The sequence below is a fragment of the Haliotis cracherodii genome, unplaced genomic scaffold, assembly GCF_022045235.1.
Source record: "Haliotis cracherodii isolate W230 unplaced genomic scaffold, xgHalCrac1.p SCAF_18, whole genome shotgun sequence".
Classification (NCBI taxonomy): Eukaryota; Metazoa; Mollusca; class Gastropoda; order Lepetellida; family Haliotidae; genus Haliotis; species Haliotis cracherodii.
The window spans coordinates 18019504-18044497 of record NW_027266273.1 but is presented as its reverse complement, the minus strand read 5'-3'; the positions used below and the strand labels follow the sequence as shown (position 1 = coordinate 18044497).

General features: G+C 40.9%; 2 protein-coding genes across 2 annotated transcripts; both read right to left on the bottom strand.

The window, feature by feature from the left end:
• Positions 1-2276: 2276 nt before the first annotated feature.
• On the bottom strand, positions 2277-13873 carry LOC139465335 (solute carrier family 49 member 4 homolog). Its single transcript, XM_071247039.1, has 11 exons — positions 13525-13873; positions 10030-10120; positions 8292-8455; positions 7448-7511; positions 6442-6533; positions 5944-6073; positions 5101-5209; positions 3632-3699; positions 3423-3541; positions 3071-3253; positions 2277-2449 (listed from the first exon to the last, which is right to left on the bottom strand). The coding sequence occupies exons 1-11, from the start codon at positions 13871-13873 to the stop codon at positions 2277-2279; spliced, it is 1542 nt and encodes a 513-aa protein (XP_071103140.1).
• Positions 13874-17488: 3615 nt separating this feature from the next.
• On the bottom strand, positions 17489-24337 carry LOC139466078 (uncharacterized). The gene is made up of 4 exons (XM_071248090.1): positions 24199-24337; positions 23001-23740; positions 21158-21190; positions 17489-18794 (listed from the first exon to the last, which is right to left on the bottom strand). Exons 1-4 carry the CDS (start codon positions 24335-24337, stop codon positions 17964-17966), a joined length of 1743 nt encoding a protein of 580 aa, XP_071104191.1. The 3' UTR covers positions 17489-17963.
• Between the last annotated feature and the right edge of the window lie 657 nt (positions 24338-24994).

The following is a 24994-nucleotide window of genomic DNA, read 5'->3' as shown; positions in this document are numbered from 1 at the left end:
TCGTGATATTGTTGGAATATTGTTAAAAACGGCGTAAAACCATACTCACTCACTCACAATATATTTGACATGAGTTAGAACGTTTTCATATTAACATAATATAGCCAGACATGTAAATGTCATATCATCATTCTCGGCTCCAAAGTTCATTTGAGCTATCTTGGGCCTGTCTGGTGACTCAATCCTCGTGACGAGACTGGTTATCGTTCAAATCAAAATTACAACATCCCAGCATAGAGGTATCGAAATGAAGTTGTCTGACGCGCCGTGATGCCATTTGTCCCACAACAATGTCGTACGAAATTTTCATGTAATCTTTTGAGGAGCATGTCACTAGGGGGCACGGGTGGTCCAGTCGTCTAAGGCGCTGCGATTCGCTGTGCAGAGTTGCGTCCCTTGAGCACGCCAGAAACCTACGATTGTGGGTTCGAATCCCCGTTCGCCCCGATTATGTTTCTAGGTTTGTCAGCATCATACCAGTGCTCAAGGTTTCACTGAAGTGATAAAGGTCTGAGACCTGCATCACTTCGGGCTTTCCTCCCACATTAAACTGACACGCCGTGATATAACTGGAATACTGTTAAAAGCGGCGTTAAACCCAACTCACACACACTTTGAGGAGCAATATGCTTTTGACCAAAGAGTAAAGTCAAATCCGTGAGTGCAATTTAATGGAACCAACTAAGACAAAACAGAGCACATCAGACGCAAACAAATGACAAAAGCAGAAAAACATGACATGGTAGACTGAACTTTATAATTCTTTCTACTTCTCTACATAACGTTGACAAATGTGCTTTGATTTCAATTAGATGTATGGGTCAAGCAATGTGATGACAGATAAACTCACAGTTTCACAGCTTCGGTCATATTTTTAATGTACTATTTTAGAATAAACTCATTTCAACGGAATAACGAGACATGCGTTGTCTCCTTGAGCTGCAGTCCACCCACTGTAAACATGTATTCAAGAGTTGTACCACATTTACATCACCCTCCTTCACAAGAGGACATTTTCAATTCTGTAATCTTTCGTTGCATATCGTCTAACTCTTGGTAATATTACTAGTTTGGGTCGCATTAGTGTATTACTAAATATGAATTTGCCTTGTAATGCATCAGTATTTACTATATATTGTTTTATTTACAAGCCCACAATACAATTATCTTCACATGGTATGGGTGCCTTTTGTTTATCAGAGCATAGTGAACCCATCACTACATTGAATAATATTTCAGCTTACACTTTACTGTGGAATACTGTAAGGGACATTCTCGCGATCTCGCATTCTCGCGATCTCGACCTTTGGAAACGAGCTAAATATGCCCAAAACACGAGAATGCGAGATCGCGAGAACGCGAGATTTGGCCAAAATCTCGCGTTCTCACGATCTCGTATTCTTGTGTTTTTGGCATATTTACCTCGTTTCCAAAGGTCGAGATCGCGAGAATGCGAGATCGCGAGAATGTCCCTTACAGTATTCCATACTTTCCTGTTTGTGCGCAAATGTGGGGATGTATATACATGAAATCTGTGAATTCCTTCTACATCCAGCTGACACACTGTTGGATTGATGAATACTGTTCAAAGTGACATTAAATCCAATTGGACTGTGATTGATTAAAACATGCACATGATGCAACAATAACTTTAAACACCAAGACCTAGTTTCCGGAATAGTATCCCTGTTTTGGAAAACCTAGATGATGAGCCAACGTCAAGGCCAATAGAATGTTCTCCGTCACGATATAATGCTTGGTAAAATCGACAAGACACTTATGTGTCTGTACACGTCGTTCGTGTATAGCATTATGTTGATGAGCATTAAATGTTTCAAGGTCGTGTTATGTTGCACATGAACTCGTAAAATCACATACAACAGACAACTGACTTATTTAACCTTTCGTCTCGACAAGACATATTTTCGATAACATATCTATGTGTGACGGTTTAATCTATATGGTGACCATCAATGGACTCTCAGTTAGGTTTCTCGAAGTGTGGACAGGGTCAGACGTAACGTAAGTAAGTAAGTAAATGACGTCGCATCAAACACTAGGATGCCATACCATTCGTTCAGGTACACCATCTCACTGACTAAAGGCCAATCAGATAGCTGTATTTATTAACGTATCAGATAAACTACTTACACCCATGGGCTGTAGTACTAGTACAAGTTCTACGTTTGGATTAGGCTCCGATTCACCAATAATCTGCCTATCAAAGGAGTACTCAGATACACAATATACGGTGTCAGCGTGTGTGATGCTTACTATCAACCAAGTTTCTTGTTTGTATTGATTAAAGCAGAACCACCCTTTTCGGGCTCTGGAACTGTGATCTCCTGTGTGTCGATGTCAGTCCGGGTGTAGTTCTCTGTGAAGAACAGGAGTAGGGGTACTGCAGCTGCTACAGATCCCAGGATGCACCAGTTCATCCACAGAACACCTGCAAGAGATACGGGGACTTCACATGAATAGTCTGTGGTTGATTCACACTGACATATTTGGATGCATTCTAAACCATTAAGATTGAACAATATAATATCGAAACTGCAAAGTAGATCATATCTAAGTTTTTACTAATGTGAACCTGAGACACATATGTAGTTTCACTTGCCACATATGCCACAAACAGAATTAAAATCAATGTCACATTAAATGTTGAGATCACTTGCTTATGTTGATCGATCAACTTTAATTTGAACTTGTTTGAAGGTGCTGTAACAGAAGTAAATGAACACTATAATGTCACATGTTACACTGCTCTAATGCTACATCACATAGAAAATTATTAAGGCAAGAAATACCAGAAATCAAGTACAATACTATATCTAACGTTTTGCATCTACGGTCATTCAGATATATTTACACACAATAATAATTGTGCGCAGGCTTCTCATACAATGATTGTATTTTATTCCAGTGGCCTATTACTGTGCGTCTGTCTGTCTGTCTGTGTGTTTGTGTTTCTGTCTGCATTGTCTGCATTGCTGCATTAAACATAACTTACCGGCCCCCAAATAACACTATTCGTAACCCTACTTAAGATGTGAAGATGACGGTGTACCTATTCTTGGGATCTGAAGCACAGATAGAAAGATGACACCAGTCAGGTTGTTGGCAATTGTGAGAACACCGACCGTCACCCCCTCGGCAATAGGGTACGAAGCCTCACACCCAAGCTCGTAGAACAGTGGGAGAGAACCAATGATAAAGACTCCCATCAGGATGCAAGACAGGTACAGCGACACTGAAAGAGGAGAACACGAGATACAAGCAGACCATATCCAGTTAATATCACACTTGAATTCATTCCAGGTCTTCAACAGACACGTATATGCACGTTTACAAAATAGAGTAAATATATCATATATCAATCTATTGAACTATTTACATAGAATAAACACAGACTGACTCACCCATACTGAAGGGGATGAAGGACAAGCGCAGCATAACAAACCAGGCTGTGGCAGCTGTTGCTAAGATGAACAGGACCAACAGCAGCATCTTCATGCGACGCAGACACAGATCAGATATCCTTAAAGTAAAGGACACAGCATTCACGTTGTATGATCGATATTCGTCGTTTATTCTGTCTCAAAGTCCACCCTGACATGCACGTACATACCTGGACATCAGTAGTGCCGCTACACAACCACCTGTCGTGGTATAAAAGCCCATCCAACCGGCATGGTACTGAAAGAAAAATAATGTCGCTTTTACAATTCCAACAGAGCTGGCATGGCACTTCATGAAGTAGCACATCATACAACATTACGCAAATCCAACACGCTGAATAAACATTTCAACTTTTCGACCTTGTGAGTACAGGAAGTGAATGCGTATTGTTTTACGACGCAGAACTATCCCAGCAATCATGAGGCAGGCTGAATGCTATTAATGGACACATTGTTTCCATGTGGATCACTGAGGGGGTGAGTTGGGTTTAACTCCGCTTTTAACAGTATTCCAGTCATATCACGGCGTGTCAGCTTAATGTGGGAGAAAAGCCCGAAGTGATGCAGGTCTCAGACGTTTACCACTTCGGTAATACCCAAGAGCACTGGTATGGTGCTGACAAACCTAGAAACATAATCGGGGCGAACCGGTATTCGAACTCACAATCATAGGTTGCTTGCGTGCTCAAGGGACGCAACTCTGCACAGCGAATCGCAGCGCCACAGACGACTAGGTCCCCCGTGCCCCCGTGGATCACTGAACCCAGGGCTTCAGCCTTAGAAACGAGCTCTAGGCTCCTACAAAGTCCCTACAGATTAGAATAAGCATTCCAGTTGTTGAGTGGGCGTATATTTAAAGGAAAAATAGCCATGAATTATTTGTCAGGACAACCCAACCTAAATGAACCCGGTTATTATATACAAATACACATTTTGAAAAACATTTATCAGAAACATAAGCTGTCCGTTTTCAATTACTTTACAAGAAAAAAATGTTTTAATGTGTCGTTTTGTCTTCAGTCGAACTTTTTGTACTCTGTGTAATGTGGTCCTCGACGTAAACCGGACATTGCTACCTGTCCGAATTGGACAGGTTCAACTGTATACTGATTGACTGATTGTCATTCACTTTACAACTACAAGGCAGAAGTGAAGGAATCTCATGTAAGCGAACACTTTGTTACACCAAACAAGATCGTCACACGCATCAAATTCGCTTGACATTTTATATTAGTTAGAGCTACTTGCGTACATAACATAATCGAGCTATATCCATACGCAATATCTACCGATAGTTCTAGGGTCCCTGTGAGCGTGACGCACCCGACCACTTTCGCGACTTTCAATTTGATTTAAAGTGAAAGGTAAAGCGTACTGAAATGAAGTTAGTTTAAACTATCTCGACAGATGCCTAGGCTTACGTTTTATAGTCAGGTTGTGCCAGCAGTGTCCTGCTTCGAAGCATATTTTGTGACATTGCTTCCGAAGTCGTTTGTTCATGAAAGAACACACACGACTGCACGACCAGATCACTCAAAGTGAACGCCTCCGACACAAATTATTTGAAAACTCCGTGGAAGTGTGCCAATATGTGTGGATAATACTGTCCATTATTATTAGCATCATCTACTATCATTACCTGCGTTATTCCGATACCGTCAAGCACCACATCCAGTACAGCTCCAAACACCAAAAAAACTCCCGTCGGGACACTGAAGGCCACCAGGATCACCAAGAAGCGTTTATGCCTGCACAAGGAAAATATCAATCTTGAAAATAATTCAGCGGACAGATTAATGAAACACAACTCAAGTCCCACTGTGATCTGATCGCGGTTACTCTAGCCTCTCACCCGTCCATCGGTCACAAGGTGCCGACTTAAGCTTGCCAGAAACCTGTGATCATGGGTTCGAATCCCAGATTCGTTTCATATTATGTTTCTAGGTTTGTCAGCATCATATCCTTGCTCGAGGATCTCACCAGTGATAAACGCTTAAGAATAGCAATTCTGCGCGGTTTCTCTCACATGAAGCTGAGAAGCCTTGATATAACTGAAATACGGTTCAAAACGAATTTAAAATCAATACTCACTCAATCATTGTTTGTTAAAAGCTGTTCTGCATGTCATTCCTGGAGGCTACACATGTGTATGTGTCCTTTAGAAAAGTCCACCAATATATTCTGCATGATTTACAGTGGACGTCAACAACTTCGACTGACAATCATCAAAAGGGTAATTTGAATAGGGATTAACGATCGCCTTGTTCAATCAAGAAATGAAAAGTACACTTTTGATGACATATGATTTGCAGCCGGTCGTATGTATATAAACGCGTTGTAAATCCTACAGAGCATATCAGCATTCCTGTTTCACCAATCGAGCAGTAGCCCTTAAGGTAACCCCAGTAACTCGTGTACTGACAGTAAGGAAATGGGCTCTGAATATGTGTAGCACTTTCAAAGAACATCACTACCATCTTACGTAAATAGTCCCTTGAGCCCTTGTAGGTAGCTTGTCCTCTCCATGGACGCTGTGAGACTGGGGGGAGAGGGGGGCTTGGCGGGGAAGTACACCACCACAAGGAGCAGCAGCAGCACACACGCCGCACATTCTGTATACAGCACAGTTAACACGTGGAATACAGAAATAATAATATCATTAGAAGCATAAAACATGACACACGCAGTTCCACTCATTTAAGTAAGACTAAAACTGTTATTCCAAAATGCAGAAGATGCGACATATCACTAATACCCATATCACTAGGACACAAAGAATTGGCTTCATAAATTGTATCCAAATGGAAATCGAACCCAACTCTTTGCGACGACACAATTTAAACACAAGACTACTACAAGACGCAATGAGGAGACATGCACGAATGTGCATAACAAGGGAGAAAAAATAGTAAATACGGTTTATGCTTAAAAAGGTATTTCTAAACGGTTTGATTCAGTGGATGCAGAAAACGTTGATCACCTGTATACATCAGTCTCATGATACCGCTTCTCACCTCGGACAGGTTGGCGGGTGTCAGACAGAACGCAGTGGAGTTCCCCCGACTTGACGAACTGCAACAACGGACATGTCACTTCTATTATAAAGCAGGTATAGCAATGGCAATGTTTTTTCAATTGAAAATAGTCAGTTGGGTAGTTGTGTAGGAGGGATGGTGTGTGTGTGTGTGTGTGGGGGGGGGGGGGGGGGGGGGGGGTTGTGTGGAGATGGAAGTTAAAAGACAGAGGTGGAGTGATGGGGAGCTGGTACAGGCCTTCAGTCAAAAGTAAAAAAATCACCATAAACATGAGACATAACGTTTTAAAAGTTGATGATTTTGATCCATCTTTAACTTCAAGTCTTGTACCTTGGGAAGCACCTGCTTGATTATGCATTCACTGATGAAATATGAGATACAAAATTTGACACACTCGAGTTTAATATAAGTGAGTGAGTTTTGCTTCTGGTTTTCAATGTAAGATCATGAAGATCAATGAGCCAAGAGGGGAGCAGGACATTTGTCTTTTCTTGTGCGACGACACTCAAATATCAGGTCACACGATTGCATAAACATGGTTTTTAAAAAACAACCCACAAATATGTCCCGATAACTATAGTAGCATCTGCACCAAAGAGTCACTTTGGAAAAATACTAAAAGAAGCTAAAATCCATCAGTCAGTCCTATCTTCATTGATGGGATCATGAAATCATATTCTCAAACTTACATCTAATTATTTATTTCAATGATATCCACTGGTATACTGGATATGAGCGGTAGACAAAAATCAATATTCATCTGCACTCAATTCAACCGCTTCTGATGGTTACATTTTTTGTGGAAAAACGCAAAAATGTTTTGCAATATAGACAATGTAAGAATGTCCATTAAATATGTTCACATTTAGTAATTAGATTGAGAAGGAAAATGCATGTCCTCTTGTGTAGTCATACTCATTGCAAAAAATGAGGAATGGAGACGTTTCTTACTTCATGTGTAGTATATCTGTCATGTTCAAGGATGGTTCTTCTGGTTGTGGCACCAAGTGCGGACCTATAGATATAAATTGAATTTTTCATCCAAAACTGGCTTTCAGTGGAGATTGCATCGTAATGCTTTGCAGACCATTGTGATGTCATCAGTTAAATAGATTCCCAACTACAGAGGTTCATACTACAATGAAGTACGTACACACAAAGGAAATAAATCTAAAATGAAATATTGCAACCTTTAGGACATAAAGAAGATCTACAAACGTCATCGTGAGTCATGGAAATTACGAATCATCATAGTTTAGCATATGTTTGTAATCTTGCACTTACAGAAAGTACTGGGTAAATACCCATCTCTCATTTACATGCAACTTGCAACACTGTATGTACAAGAAGGTTGTTAGATAGTTTAATACTTTATTTGTGTTATTCTAGCTAGTATTTGTTTTGTCATCAAAGCTACGAAAATGGATTGAAACGGGTGACCAACTGGTCTCTGTGAATATGTTGCATCTCCTTACGCTACGCGAGCACCTTTTGGTGTAACACTAGTACTCTACATGCCCTAATGAAATAATGCAACACTTTTGAAACATCAAGACGAGTATTATTTAGGTTTTCAGTGAAGCATTCATGTCATATGTCATCTTGATGAGAAATCCTGCTGAAACCTCGAAGTTCCCGTCATCCCTTTGTATGTAGCTGGTGACATTTTATTACATCAGTTGCTGTTAGTTTTAGGTTTTAAATGCCTTGTAACATGATATTATCTGTATCATATCTCTAATCTTGATTCTGTCCATCAGAAGCTGTACTGGTGACTTTTAAACGCCCTACTCACCAATGATGAAGCCGACAGAGAGGCCGAGGTAGCTGAACACAGTTGACACGGCTGTAGCAGTGGCCCTCTGTTTGGTGGGAAACCACGTGGCGGAGAGGAGGGCGGGGCCGCCGAATGGCACAGTGCCAACCACACCATTCACAATAGCTGAGATGTTTATCAACCTTAAAGTAGGTTTGAATAACAGAGCATAAAAGCTTTCATAGTATCATAAGTTGAACGTCATGGACCTAAAAATATATAACATTCATGTATCTGTTTGAAGTGATAGCGGATTAGCTGAGGGAAATATACAAATTGAATCTGAAAATCAAGGTTGCATCATTCAAGGATTCAGAAAAGCTTGCAAAAATGTGTTATGGTAGACATGTGGAGGACATTTCCAAATTTGACGCGGGTTTTTTTAGGTGAACAATTGACTTGCCTTTGCACGTGTTTCTGACGGGTGGGACAGGATACGCTCACCTTTTCGCGAAAACCTGGTATCATCACTATTTGATTGCGATTCATAAACACGTGCTCGTGATATAGTCGGAATCGTACAAACGACTCTGCTTTTGGCTGATATTTCTTGTGAATAAGGAAATGTTTTTGCCGCTTTTGTTTACATATGAACGATAAAACTTTAATGATATTGAAAACATACTTTCTTACACAACGTCGAAATGTTAGAACTTTAACAAAATATAAAGCACTATATAACAAAATATACTCACCGTCAAAAGAAACGCGAACCATAGAAACATATCGAGAAATATGTACGTTAAGAAGGGATGTTTCGGAAGTGTACCAATTAATGACAAAACTAACAATCAGTCAAGTGTTACCACAGAGTGTCTGTATTCTTCTCACGATATGCTGCACATAATTTCCAAACGTTGCACGCTTATCCTGCACGAGGCAAATAGTGCATCTCTATCTTGGATCTATGACGTCATATGTGATGCGGTCATTGAGCATTAGTTCACACATCATACCATTATGTTCGTTTGTGCATCTAACCAATCAAATATCTGTGGAATATGGGTAAATTTTCAGATATTAACCAACATTTATGGTATTCGCGTTTTGGCGGTGAGTATATAAAGATATGATACTATATATGTTGTTAACATATGTGTTATTGTCGACAGTGATGTCACCTTTCTTCTATGCAATAAAGTGTTTTGACAGAAAAATGTTACACATGAAGGATTGCTTACTATTGTTTAAATACATGTATGCTGACTCAGCGGTATTGCTTTTCCACCGACAGTTTGAGAGTTTGAGAGTTTGAGAGTTTGAGAGTTTGAGAGTTTTCAGATAATCAATCTTTGACTTAGATAACCCTGGCTTGGGTTTCTGACTTGTGCTGTTACAGAAAGGTTGTTTCATTGTTTTGTCAGAAAATATATTATGTTCAGGCATCTATACACTTATGTTAGGAATAATATATGCGCTGGAGATCTTAGTATATGATATCATATGTTATAGCATAAAATGTGGCCTGCACTGGGCTGTCACATTCAGTATACACTGGAGCGTTACTGACCATGTTGCCGGTACTGCTGTTTTACTCGTAATGCACTTTATGGCCGTTATTTAACACCAGAATAACAACATATGTTAGAAATAATATATTTGCTGTAGATTTAAGTGTACGAAACCTTTAGAACGTCACAATAATATGATATGCCATCAGATAGGCTATGCAAAAGGCAGTGTTCCCACATTCAATATTCGCTGGTGCGGTACTGACCATGTTGCTGGTACTGCTTCACTCGTGATGCATCTTATGGCCGTGAGAAACACCATCAGCGCAGCGCACAACAGCATTGATATCCGCAGTCCTGGAGCGAGAGAATGGGATAAATACGTCTTAAAGCTCAGTTACAATAACTAGCAAATATTTAGATTTCTTCTATATTCACAACCACAGGCACAGAGGCTCACATTTGTCCAGTGATGAAATATTTGTGGTGTGTGGAAACATGTCGTATCGTACTATAACTTTGGAATATAAAACATACAGCCCTTCACTTGTATACAATGTTTTCCCTACTTTTTATTGGTTCTCAGATTTTGTGACTCCTTTTTTACTGACTATTTTTTACTATTTTGCTGTATATTCCTGACTATTCATATTTGTCTGTGGACATTTATATTCATGAAATCATCCATTCAGAAATATATTAACAGCAACAATCCAGGTTACCTGGAATAAGATATATCCCACATCACACCTGTTGAATTGATGGCCTTGCAAAATACTGATAAATATATTTTTAAATCTACATAAATTGAAATATGCCATGGTTTTACGTTTTCACTTTTTCGTTTGTTATTGATACAGATGCAATATACGGATAGTAATTAAACATCCTGGATAGAGAGTTGCCGGTTTTCCAACGACTACCTCATCAGCTTCTGACGTAATTCATCGCATGAAGGGACCAAAAAAAGCCCTGAAACGACGTTATAAACGCTAAAGAAAATGTTTCTGACGTCTCATTTTTTCCACTCTAATATTGAATAACATACTCTAGCGATGTAGACATAACGATACTAACACAGTTTCAATCAAGATGCAGTTGAGTACAACAGTTCACATATGTGTTTATGTATCAAGTTAGAAATCATTTTGTACATGACAACTTAATGCCTTCCTTGCATACGTCTACAAAAGGCAGTGTTCTATCATGCACTTATGGAGACTGGTGTATGTAGTATGTTCATTTTGATTATGTGCTAACAAGTGAGAGTTTTCCAAAAGATATGTCACCAGTGAACAAACTGAGGCTTTCTTGGTATAACGACGCGTATTTGTATGACAGTATATACTTCAGTAATATATTAATTCCATTTCATGCTGCAAGACATGTACATACAATAGAAGTATGTTCCAGTGTAGCAATAACTGAAACCATTAATTGTAACTTTATATTGGCGTTTTTGATACACCTTTTTGATAATACTTTTGATAAAATGTTCGCTGAATATGAAGAATATGTTGACCTTTGGTCATATTTGAACAACTTAATGATCATTATGTCCGTGTACACATAACCGTCAACTGTTTGCTATATTCCTTATTACTGGTTACAGTCGAGTATTCAGGTGTTTGGGTGGAAGTGATATTGGAGTAATACGTTGCTAAAACATTACGATAGCTGGCCTAAACGCATTTGGTGAATTGACAGCAGGCGCATCAAAATTATTCATATCCCCGAACCAAACCCCACCCCACCCAACCAATAGTTTGAAAATATCTGATTGATAACATAGTATTGCAACATCAAACACATGCAGGAATTTGCAAGATTTGAACTGAGAGGCTGAGAGGGTTGGCTATAAAAATGTCACTGGTCAAGTTGAAACTTGTTCAGGAGGAAGACCACGAGTTCTTGACTGATGTCACAGTTGTCATCTCCTTTTCCCTTTGTTTTAATAAATCAATTATTTACCATTTTTTACTGTTATTGGTGTGTAATCAAATTAAGCGTGTGCTCGGTGTAGGCCAAACATGTTAATGAGAGCAGGATTTCTGCTTATTTTCTAACGATCAATACATCAACATATCGCTGAATGGTATGATCGCTGCATGCAGTACACTGTGTTGGGTGTTCTCTTGCCAGTGGAAGGCCAGTATGCTTGCAAAATGATACCAACAAGGCGGTATATCAACTCCGATATACCATGTTATTCGCCATATGACGTGCAACTGTTGATATATTTGGTAGCTGTAAAATAAGTTAATCAGAAGGTATCCGATAAAGCGAAGCGTATTCTAGCCGTACAAAGCAACACCAACTTATTTCATCTTTATTACTATGAATAAATGGGACCGCCACCGTGGTCTAGTGGATAGAGCGTCTGCCCGAGAGCCGAAGGTCGTGGGTTCGATCCCCGACCGCGTCATACCAAAAGACAATAAAAGATCGTACTTGTCGTTACCCTGTCTGGCATAGGCATTAAGGGTCTTAAACAAGGACTGGTCGGCCCATGTCAAATAGTATTGATGGTCAATATATCTTGTCACTGGTTAGAAAAATAATAGGGGGCATGGGTGGCCTAGTTGCCTAAGTACCGCTATTCGCTGTGCAGAGTTGCGTCCCTTGGGCACGCCATAAATCTATGATTGTGGGTTCGAATCCCAGTTCGCCCACATTATGTTTCTAGGTTTGTCAGCACCATACCCATGCTCGTGGGTTTCACCGAAGTGGTAAACGTCCGAGACCTGCATCACTTCGGGCTTTTCTCCAACATTAAGCTGACACGTCGTGATATAACTAAAGTAAGACGAGTGATCACTTGCTGGATAAAGGTGTTAGGATCTACACCGAAATGTCGCACTAGTTGTAATAAGAAGTTGTTCATCCATAGAACTCGTCTTACTTCATTACACCAACTTCTAAATGCCACCGAAAGAAGTGATATAACTGGAATACTGTTAAAAGCGGAGTTAAACCCAACTCACTCACTCACTCACTCACTCACTCACTCACTCACTCACTCACCACACCTCTTCTCGCGCATTGGCTATATATTTCTAAGATGCTTCTTTAAAAGATCAAAGGTGCCGATTATATTTTTTTCCTGCGACATAGTATACGTTTTTAGTTATATTGGGTAGACGCCATGTCGCTGTTCAAGCTATCTCCCTTCGTACAATGATAGCTCAGGGAAAAACTATACTTCATCACACAACACATGAGGGTTAAGCAACGTTACTGCAGAAGTATGCTTTTTCACATTTTATAGCATTGATCGAGGTACTTGTTGCAAGTTATTATGATCTCAATTGGTTCATTGCTGTTAGCAGTTCATATCTATGCGGGGGCACGGGTGGCCCAGTCGTCTAAGGCGCTGCGATTCGCTGTGCAGAGTTGCGTCCCTTGGGCACGCAAGAAACCTATGATTGTGGGTTCGAATCCCGGTTCGCCCCGATAATGTTTCTAGGTTTGTCAGCACCATACCCGTGCTCGTGGGTTTCACCGAAGTGGTAAACGTCTTAGACCTGCATCACTTCGGGCTTTCCTCCCACATTAAGCTGACACGCCGCGATATAACTGGAATACTGTTAAAAGCGGCGTTAAACCCAACTCACTCACTCATTTCTATGCTTATTAGAATTTAGTCTATTTAATGAATTTCATAACATTTTCCATATTCATAATGGGATAGATTCCAATGAATATTAGCTTGTACGGTATAACCTTTTCAAACGTGTGTTACATCAAGTACAGATCCCTACCTTTGACATCCAGCAACCAGGCCACTGGAAACATGAATATAATGTAAACAATATTTGTCCAGTTGTTCAGCATGCCTATATTGGCATCCGTCCACCCGAACACAGCCTTAGCTGACTGAGCAATAGGTCCGAAAGTGTTCCACACCCCAGCCTGAAGAAGAGCAGCATACGAGAACACCATCAGAACATACCACCGGCGTTTGTAGGACTTAACGTTCCCCATGGAGTCCAGCAGATGAGAGTCTTCATCTGATACTTTCAGGGGTTCATTGGAAGGTATATGTGCTCTGAGTACCTTGTTTCCTTCTAACGGAGGTATGTGATCATCAACACACTTCTCGTCCTCCATTTTGCGATTCTGAACATGTGCTGATTACTAACGTTTTTCCTCCTGTCATGCGGCTTGAATGGGCGACAGCTGTTGAGTGTCCAAGTTAGTCAGTGTACGTATGCAAATCATGTCAGTTGTTATCGTCTTTAATGACCCTTTGTGCACACATTGAGATAACTTATACCCACCACACGCCGCTTTTAACAGTATTCCAGTTATGCCACGGCGTGTCAGCTTAATGTGGGAGGGAAGCCCGAAGTGATGCAGGTCTCGGACGTTTACCACTTCGGTGAAACCTTGAGCACGGGTATGGTGCTGACAAACCTAGAAACATAATGTGGGCGAACCGGGATTCGAACCCACAATCATAGGTTTCGGGGGTGCTCAAGGGACGCAACTCTGCACATCGAATCGCGGCGCCTTAGACGACTGGGCGACCCGTTCAGTCTTTGCTGTAGGCCAATATACTGTTCCTACAAAATATCAATTGCAATACAATGTAAACGTTTTTCGCCATTGTACGATTTTGTAGAATGTCGTCCCTAAACTTCACACTTACAGACTCAATATCTCAGTTTAGAGAACTCGTCGCATAGTATAGTAGCGCGTGTCACAAGTGCACATTTGGGGCAGCCATATATAAACCTGTAAAAATGTTAAGCTCTACCCATTATTTATGTTCATAAATTCTTATCATCCATGTACCTTTTGGATATCTTTAGATGACATCGATTAATGCCTAGAATATATCCCCTATACATGCTGTGAAGAACAACGTATTGCGACGTATTGCGACGTGTTTATTGTGTGTGTGTGTGTGTGTGTGTGCGTGCGTGCGTGCGTGCGTGCGTGCGTGCGTCCGGACTAATGACGGTCGTGCTAGCCCACTGAGATGCCATGCCGCAGTTTAACAATGTCATGAATACTGCACTCAGATACAGTGTACTGACTCAGAGCTGACCAGTCCTTGTTTTATCCCGTTTATGCCGATGCCAGGCAGGGTAGAAGCACCAGACTTCTCCTCTCTATTGTACGGTGTTAGGGGGGCACGGGTGGCCCAGTCGTCTAAGGCGCCGCGATTCGATGTGCAGAGGTGCGTCCCTTGGGCACGCAAGAAACCTATGATTGTGGGTTCGAATCCCGGTTCGTCCACATTATGTTTCTAGGTTTGTCAGCACCATACCCGTGCTCGTGGGTTTCACTGAAGTGGTAAAAGTCTGAGACCTGTTTCACTTCGGGCTTTCCTCCCACATTAAGCACACACGCCGTGATATAACTGGAACACTATTAAAAGCGGCGTTAAGCCCAACTCACTCACTGTACGGTGTTAGAACCTACACCGAAACGTCGCTCCTAATTTTAATAAGGAAGTTGTTCATTCATTAATCTTATCCTTACTTAGTATTCCAACTTCTAAATGCTAAAGAAGCCAAGCCTTTTCAGCTTTACCTTTGGATATTTAGCTTATTACTGTTAGAATATAGAAATGTTGATATATATGTTGGCAACTTGCCTTTCATTTCGCCCAGTACTGATCTCCTAAACGACTGAATGACACTACCTACATCGTAATGTCGCATATCTATATCTTCCCGTCTTTACATGATGCCATTAAGTATATCAATATTGTCGACAAATGATAGATAAGTGTCCGGTACATCACACGTTATAACACTCGTTATTGGTCCTGACTTCGCATGGAGTTCTTCACCGTAACATTCAGTACAGATAGTCAAAGTTAAAACAGGGTGGTCTAGTTCAGCTACACCTTTAGCATAAACCTCGCAGGCATGACCAGCGTGATTCACCAGACACTTAGGGCGAATTACCTGAAATTGTGAAATACTATCAAATAATTAGTCTCGCGAAGATTCCGGGTTAGACATGGTCTTCAGCAATCCATGTTTGTACTTGGTTCATGGATATGATCGTATCCCACTTGCTGTATCGATGCTCATGATGTCAATCACTGGATTGTCCAGACTCGATTATTTACCGACCGCCATCGTATTGCTGGAATATTGCTGAGTGCGGCGTTAAAAAAACAAACAATTGATAATGCATAAGCAGTTCACAACCACAGAAGCGTCTGAGATGAAACATACGTTAAATCACTAATACCCTTGCGCCTATTGACATTCAATAAAAAGTCAGATAAGAACTGTCAATAGATAAAAACAGTGTCATCGATCTCTGAGACAAGCAAGAAATGTACACCCTCAATGTAATCGAAAATCGAGTTGAAATCGCCATAGATATAATAAATATTGACAATGTAATTTTATAGGCGTAATTCTGCACAAGTAATTTGTAAAACTGGGCCGCATCAACGTGTGTTGTTGACTATTCCGTTGGCAAATAAAACAAACATTATTGATACACAACTGGTCATTCCTTTGTGTGAGAGTTGTAACCACACAGTCCCTTCATATGCCGAGTTGTTATCTAATACTAATACATTAGAAATATAACGACTATTGTAAGCCTATGTTAATGTATGAGAGTTACAATCGTCTTAGCGCTAAGATCGCTTTGTGCAAGTGGGCCCAGATCCGCACTTCGCATTTTCGATGGCCGAACCATGTCTAACCTTGAGTTTTTAGTTCATTTTCTCCAACAAGATGTGATTCTGCCACACCATTTATGGCCAAAATAAGACACGATTTGCGTAAAATTTCGTTTTCTGAAAGATCGTCACTTGTCTAAAACCTGCACCCAACCTAGCATTTTTAACTTTGATTGGTCTTCTAATAACGTTGACCTTTCTCTGGCCTGTGACCTAGTGTTTGTGATTTTGATTGGTCCTCCGCTTATAACGTTGACCTTTCTCTGGCCTGTGACCTAGTGTTTGGAACTTTGATTGGTCCTCCGCTTATAACGTTGACCTTTCTCTGGCCTGTGACCTAGTGTTTGTGACTTTGATTGGTCCTCCGCTTATAACGTTGACCTTTCTCTGGCCTGTGACCTAGTGTTTGTGACTTTGATTGGTCCTCCGCTTATAACGTTGACCTTTCTCTGGCCTGTGACCTAGTGTTTGTAACTTTGATTGGTCCTCCGCTTATAACGTTGACCTTTCTCTGGCCTGTGACCTAGTGTTTGGAACTTTGATTGGTCCTCCGCTTATAACGTTGACCTTTCTCTGGCCTGTGACCTAGTGTTTGTAATTTTGATTGGTCCTCCGCTTATAACCTTGATCTTTCTCTTGCGTGTGACCTAGTGTTTGTGATTTTGATTCATCCTCCGGTTACAACCTCGACCCATCTCTGGCCTGTGACTGTCGTCATCGTTGTGTACTTGACCCTGGTAAGCCTCTGTGAATCACACGGAGAGTGTTGATCAACAAAGGTCTATAGCTAATATCACAACATTGCCAGGTATCCCCCAATGGGCGACTAGTATAGGACACAGCCGCATATTGTGCTCGTACATCCCCAGGGTACATCCCTAATATTCTTCCCGGTATTCCCGACGGAGTGACAGTACAGGGTACAGACCACATATTCTACCCATAAATCCCAACTGGGGAACTATTCTTCCCAGCGATCACCATGGAGAGAAACCTGCGTGCTACGTCAAAATCCACATTTTTCCATGTCAGGATATGAAATAGATCAATAAACAGTTTTTGCTCTACAGTTTTTATATCTTAACGAATGATCATGAACATGTATTTGACAATTAATAGAATTGTTATCTGACATTATTATTACACTTCGGGCTAAATCACCCCTAACGGTTGATATGAACTTAAAGATAATAAATATCAACGTTATTTACTAGCTCTACAACCTAAAACATGATGTCATCCACTCGAGTGTCTTGTTCAGACTCGATTTTTTACAGACTACAGTCATAAAGCTGGAGATAGGGAGCGAGTATGGTTTTATGCCGCTTTTGGCAAAATGCCAGCAATATCACGACAGGGGACACCAGAAATGGTCTTTACATATTGTACTCGTATAACTTGAATGTTCCTGGAATGTTACACAACAACAAACAAACAAACAAACAATCAACCCAAAGTCAAATCTATCAAATGAATGTCAAGAACTAACAAGCTTGACTCCTACACATTTAGATTAGCATGCGCTACTTCTGCTGATTACTGTTAAACACTGGAGGTTGAGCTAGGAGGATCCTCGGAAGCTTGTCCGAGTAATTCGTCTACTTTCTTTATGATTTTTGGCAATTCGTCTTTTTGACGACTGCAGCACTGATAAAATGAGAAGGCGATGACTATGAAAACCGACAGTACAGCAAGTGTCAGCTCCACAAATTCACAGATCATGCCTAAGGATCCCATTGACAACAGATTATCCGGTGGATCACTGTTCTGGACTCGATCAGCAATGGATTTTATGTTGCTGCTGAGCAACCACCCTGAAGACACCACTTGGAATGTATCTTCGAAAAAACCCGGGGTAAGCATAAACGAGAGGAAGGAACAGGGATAACTATCTGAATAAGGACCACAAGAACATGTGCATAAAGGAACATCCGGGTCCTCGCTGAGACAGGTATCCTGGCAACGCCCACAAGAAGAAATCCGCGGTTTCATGAGTTCCATAACCTTGATAATAAGAGATTCTTCAGGACGTACAGAAATATCTATCAGGGTCTTCAGACTTTGGGAGTTTAATTCTATTTGTGAATTTTCATTGCCACCTGTAATCATTTCGAGAAGATCGTTTTGTACAAGCTTTCTGTAGTCGTATCGTAGCTTACGGTCCGCTAACAATATTCCGATATTAGACAACAGCGAGACGGCAGACCCTGACGCAGCAATGTAGTCAGAGTAGTGAAAAAGGTTTGGGTTGAACATGAACGTAAATGCCACAACGACTAACACGTTTCCAGTGGCACCAACAAGCTGAAATATCATTACACAATATAAGTTGTTGCGGTGGTCTTCTTTGAGATCATCAGAGATCTTTTGGCGCTGAAACAAGAACAAGAAAATTCTATTATCCAATACCGGCTTCAACACACACAAACAAGCACGCAAGCACACGCGCAGGCACACACGCACACACACGCGCAACACATGCTTCAAATTCATATCTCAATTTATACTTTTTAGGTACTGTCTAAAATCTGTTTTGCGTTACGTCATAATGGGTCTGACGTTATGACGAGTTCAAATTACCTCCACGTGATCTGACGTATCCTTTGTAACATTGTTCCGTTATTCTTGTCAAGATGCCATCCACACCGATTAATGATCGATGGCATAGTTTCTTTAACTTGTCGAAGATTTGAATATTATTCCTTGGGAAGATTATTCCCTGGGAAGACATATGGCAGGAGGATATCGACCATCTCCTTGCCGGGGTCTAATACCGAATATATACCAACCAAGGTGTCCATACCACAGCAGCCACCGTACTGTCTGAGGCGGGCGATGGTAACCTAGGAATGCTATCTGTCTTTGGACACAGGAATGAGCAATCCTTGAAAAAATTCATTAACGCATACATACACTTTGCTCAGCTGGAGCCATTTCTTTCAACATACTGAGGTCAAACAAAAGACAATATTTTTTAGAAGCGTTTTGTTTATGATGAACCCAACTATTACAACATATCAATATTGAAACTGCATACGTTTAAGTATAACACAAATCATAAGAAATTATGAAATCTTACCACGTGAAGTAATGACGAAATCGATGGCCCCATCTAGCATGTAAATTAGTATAGAGATTCCTGCATTCACCTGACTAAGTGTAATTTGACAATTATAGTGAGTGAGTTTGGTTTTACGCCGCTTTTAGCAATATTCCTGCAATATCACAGCGATGGACACCAGAAATGGGCTTCACACATTGTACCCATGTCGGGATTCGAACCCGGGTCTTCGGCGTGACGAGCGAACGCTTTAACCACTAGGCTACCCGACCGCCCCTGACAATTATAAATGGAGTACAAGGCTTATGATAAACATTTATGAATTGCTAAACTTTTGACACCCTTTTGTTTGACGTCATGGTTTGTTTGATATGTTGATGTGAAGTTTCGTTCAGTGTGTGGAGAATCCCGATTTGTAACAAGAGTCATCAGAGAATGATAAATTTCCCCTGGTCCAGACAAATTCGAAAGAATAAACCATCTGACTGTTACAGTAAGCCAAACTTGATGAGTGAATTTCCATCTAAAATGTCTGTCAGTATACAAGATCAGTTATTGAGTTATCAAAACAATGCCATGGAATTAGGATTCCGAACTTGGTATTTCTACGTCAGGTACACACCAATATCACGTAAAAAACAAAATTTAAAAAATCCCAAAATAGCAAAAGGGATCAGTTGACAACCTGGTCTTTCTGTGTTCAAAGTTTTATGCAAGAATATCAATTTGTTGCCATGGAACAAAAAAAATCTTTAAAAAAAACTAAATAGCAAAAGGCTCCACTAGTTAAAACATGTACCAAGTTTTGATGAACTTATCTTTAATGCTTGTCAAGAAATACGGGCGGACGGAAGGACGGACATACCAGATGAGTTGAGGTGAAATTGGGTTGAGCGTCTAGGATTATTGCACTTATATAGCAACGTGCATGTACGTGTGTGTGTTTGTGTGGCTGCTTGTACTAGTCCGGACTGATGCCGATTTATAGTGCTAGCCCACTAAGATACCATGCCGCAGTTTGACATGAATACCCCACTCAGACACAGTATACTGACTCCGAGACGACCAGTCCTTGTTTTAGCCCCTTAATGCCGAACGCCAGACAGGGTAACAACAAGTACCATCTTTTAACGTCTTTTGGTATGACGCGGGGATCGAACCCCGGACCTTCCGCTCTCCGGTCTCATACCAGATGATGGTTAATATATATGAATAACTTTACCACCATGTACACCACTATGATTGTGTCAACTTAATACCCTATGTTCCTTGAAAACAATAATAAATGTTTCAGGAAGTAATTCTTGAGAACACATATTACTAGTTGTGTTTTCATAATATGTTTGTTTCTACTTCAATATTACATAAATATTTAAACTGACTTTTGCCATATTCTTATTCCTGATTCTGAAGGTACCACATGTAAATTACAATTGGTTTATCTTCTTGGTTAGACAAGTGCGCTTTGTGACTGTATTAGGTACTTGCATCAACAGGTAAAACTTAACAAAACAAAGGGAAATTGCCAATACTACCGACTCGTAAAAATTGCTATTTCCTTCCGAGTACTCTTAGCTTTTTAACAAAAGCTGAATTGTTTTAAAAAAATAAAACAGATAATATTACAATACATGAAGGTTATTCCGAAAAGACAAGTAGAGAATGTGTAACTTACAGGGTTTAATCCGGTTGCCTCATGATCAGGGTCCTGAAAACAAACATTGGGTCATCATTACAAACACATTCAGTTAATGAACACTACAACGTGAAGAGGCTTATCTCATACGAATCTCAGTAGAATCTCTTTTTACCACAGGGTGACTTTATTCTTATCACGATATGCTGCACGTGATTTCCAATCTTTACACACTAATCCTGTATGAGACAAATGTCGTATCTCGAGTCTATGACGTCACATGTTCATGAGCATCGGTTCACACAACATACCAGTATGTTCGTTTTTTCATCGAACCAAACTAATATCTCTTGAATATGAGTAAGTCTTCATATATTAACCGACATGTGTGGTATTTGAGTTTATTTTAGCGTTAATTATATATACAGGTACCGGAAAGTTGAAATCAAGAATCAGTTAACTGAATCCAGTTATGAGCAACCAGACTTTTTTTTAACCACTATCGATGTTTACTGTATTCTTAAATTACCTCTCGAAACGAGATATCAGCCACTGAAGCCGCCATCTGGAAGAAGTATATACATGACGTGTCAGTCAACATGTAAACATTGCTGTACATGGTACACACATGAGACGGAAAATGAAATAAGACGTGCCTGAAGCTGAGACGGCAAGTTGGTCACATGTCACCCTATGAGGTGTTGTGTACGTATGAAAATGTACATGGTCATGAATGAAGAGTACGTTGCATTATACAACTGTCATATATGACAAACTTTTAACCGTTTTTAATTAATCTACAGAAATATGTTTCATCGTTACTATTTTTCCGATGCAGTACGTTGTCCTTATGTACTTCCTAGAATGTCCACGTGTAAGTCCTACATTGTCCTCATTTAAGTCCTTCAATGTCCTCGTGTAAGTCCTACATTGTCCTCATTTAAGTCCTTCAATGTCCTCGTTTAAGTCCTACATTGTCCTCATTTAAGTCCTTCAATGTCCACGTGTAAGTCCTACATTGTCCTCATTTAAGTCCTTCAATGTCCTCATGTAAGTCCTACAAATGTCCCGTCGTTTTTGCCATAGTGTCTGAGTTTGGAGAAATGGTAAAATTCAGTGGTATTTCTCTGTTGCCTAAAAGCTAGCAACAACTCATTTGCGTATCTGGATGACTTACAAAGATTAAAACATACCTTATTATTTGCAGTAGCGTCTATCGGTGTGCACATCAAGCGTTAACCGCCTACACTTGTGTAATCATCAAAACCGGACCTAACCTGTCGAATCTACTTTGCATGTGAGTTGAAGAAGCTTCACGCATGAGCGGACTTATATGTTATTTGCGTCATGACAGAACCACATTACATGACGCGGGGTCTCACTGTCACTCGAAATTGTCAATACACAAAACACAAAGTGCATAAAGACGTTTAAAGATTGCATTTGTTGTCACTCTGCCTGTCTCCTGACAACGGGAGAAAAAGACAAGGACTGGTTGGCTCGGAGTTAGTATTCTGTGCCTGGGTGGGGTTAAACTGCAACCTGGTATTTCAGTGAGCAAATACAATAAAACTGGCATTAGTCGGACTAGTACAAGCAGCCACACATACACGTGCATATACGTCGCTATATAAATACACTAGTCTTTCGCGGGACCTAAAACCCCATTTCACTTCTCCTCAACAACAACAACAACTGTCTCGGAAAAATACTCAGGTCTATACACAATATGCCGTACAGAGGTAACTAATTATACACCTAGGCATGTGATGTGCGTATTCACTATAAGAGATTACTCGCTCTACACTCTCGGCGAAAATCCGAACTCTCCCCGAGAATACCTGAACACTCTCGGGGAATACCCGGACATTCCCGAGAATACCTGTACGCTCTCGGGGAATATCTGAACTCTCCCCGAGGATACCTGCACACTCTCGGAGAATAAGCGAACTCTCCTGAGAATACCTGTACACCTTCGGGGAAAACCCCTACACTCCTGAGAATACATGTATACTCTCGGGGAATATCCAAACTCTCCCCGAGAATACCTGAACACTTTCGGGGAATATCCAAACTCTCCCCGAGAATACCTGAACACACTCGGGGAATATCCGTACACTCCTGAGTATACCTGCACACTTTTGGGGAATATCCGAACTGTCCCCGAGAATACCTGAACTCTCTCGGGGAATATCCGAACTCTCCCCGAGAATACCTGAACACTCTCGGGTAATATCTGAACTCTCCCCGAGAATACCTGAACACTCTCGAGGAATATCTGTACACTCCTGAGAATACCTGAACGCTCTCGGGGAATATCCGAACTCTCCCCGAGAATACCTGAACACTCTCGGGGAATATCCGAACCCTCCCCGAGAATACGTGAACACTCCCGGTGAATATCCAAACTCTCCCCGAGAATACCTGAACACTCACGGGGAATATCCGAACTCTCCCCGAGAATACCTGCACACTCTCGGGGAATACCCCTACACTCATGAGAATACCTGCACACTCTCCGGGAATATCCAAACTCTCCCTGAGAATACCTGCACACTCTCCGGGAATATCCGAACTCTCCCCGAGAATACCTGAACACTCTCGAGGAATATCTGTACACTCCTGAGAATACCTAAACGCTCTCGGGGAATATCCGAACTCTCCCCGAGAATACCTGAACACTCTCGGGGAATATCCGAACCCTCCCCGAGAATACGTGAACACTCCCGGTGAATATCCAAACTCTCCCCGAGAATACCTGAAAACTCTCGGGGAATATCCGAACTCTCCCCGAGAATACGTGATCACTCTCGCGGAATACCCCTACACTCCTGAGAATACCTGCACACTCTCGGGGAATATCCGAACTCTCCCCGAGAATACCTGAACACTCTCGGGGAATATCCGAAGTCTCCCCGAGAATACCTGTACACTCTCGGGGAATATCCGAACTCTCCCCGAGAAACCTTCACACTCTCGGGGAATATCCAAACTCTCCCCGAGAATACCTGAACACTCTCGGGAATATCCGAACTCTCCCCGAGGATACCCGAACACACTCGGGGAATATCAGAACTCACCCCGAGAATACCTGCACACTCTCGGGGAATGCCCGAACACTCCTGAGAATTCCTTAACACTCTCCGAGAATATATGTGAGAAAACTTCTCTCAATACTAGGACTAAACCAATGAGGGTATTCACAAATTCACAGATCATGCCTAAGGATCCCATTGAAAAGAGATTTTCCGGTGAATCACTTTTCATGACTCGAGCAACAATGGCTTTTATGCTGCTGCTGAGCAACCACCCTGAAGACACCACTTGGAAAGTATCTTCGAAAAACAACGGGGAAAGCATAAACGAGCGGAAGGAACAGGCATAACTATCTGAACAAGGACCACAAGAACATGTGCATAAAGGAACATCCGGGTCCTCGCTGAGACAGGTATCCTGGCAACGCCCACAAGAAGAAATCCGCGGTTTCGTGAGTTTCATAACCTTGACAATAAGAGATTCTACAGTGCTTACAGAAGAAATTCATAAACAAATACATATACTTTGCTCAGCTTGAGCCACTTTTATCAACATACTAAGGTCAAACAAAACGACAATATTTTTCGAAGTGTTTTGTTTATGATGAACCCAACTATTACAACATATCAATATTGAAGCCTCATACGTTTAAGTATAAGACAAATCATAAGAAGTTATGAAATCTTACTACGTGAATTAATAGCGAAATAGATGGGCCCATCTAACATGAAATTAGTATAGAGATTCCTGCATTCACCTAATTGTGTAAAACTAAGTATAATTTGACAATTATAAATAGAGTACAAGGCTTATGATAAACATTTATGAATTACTAAAATA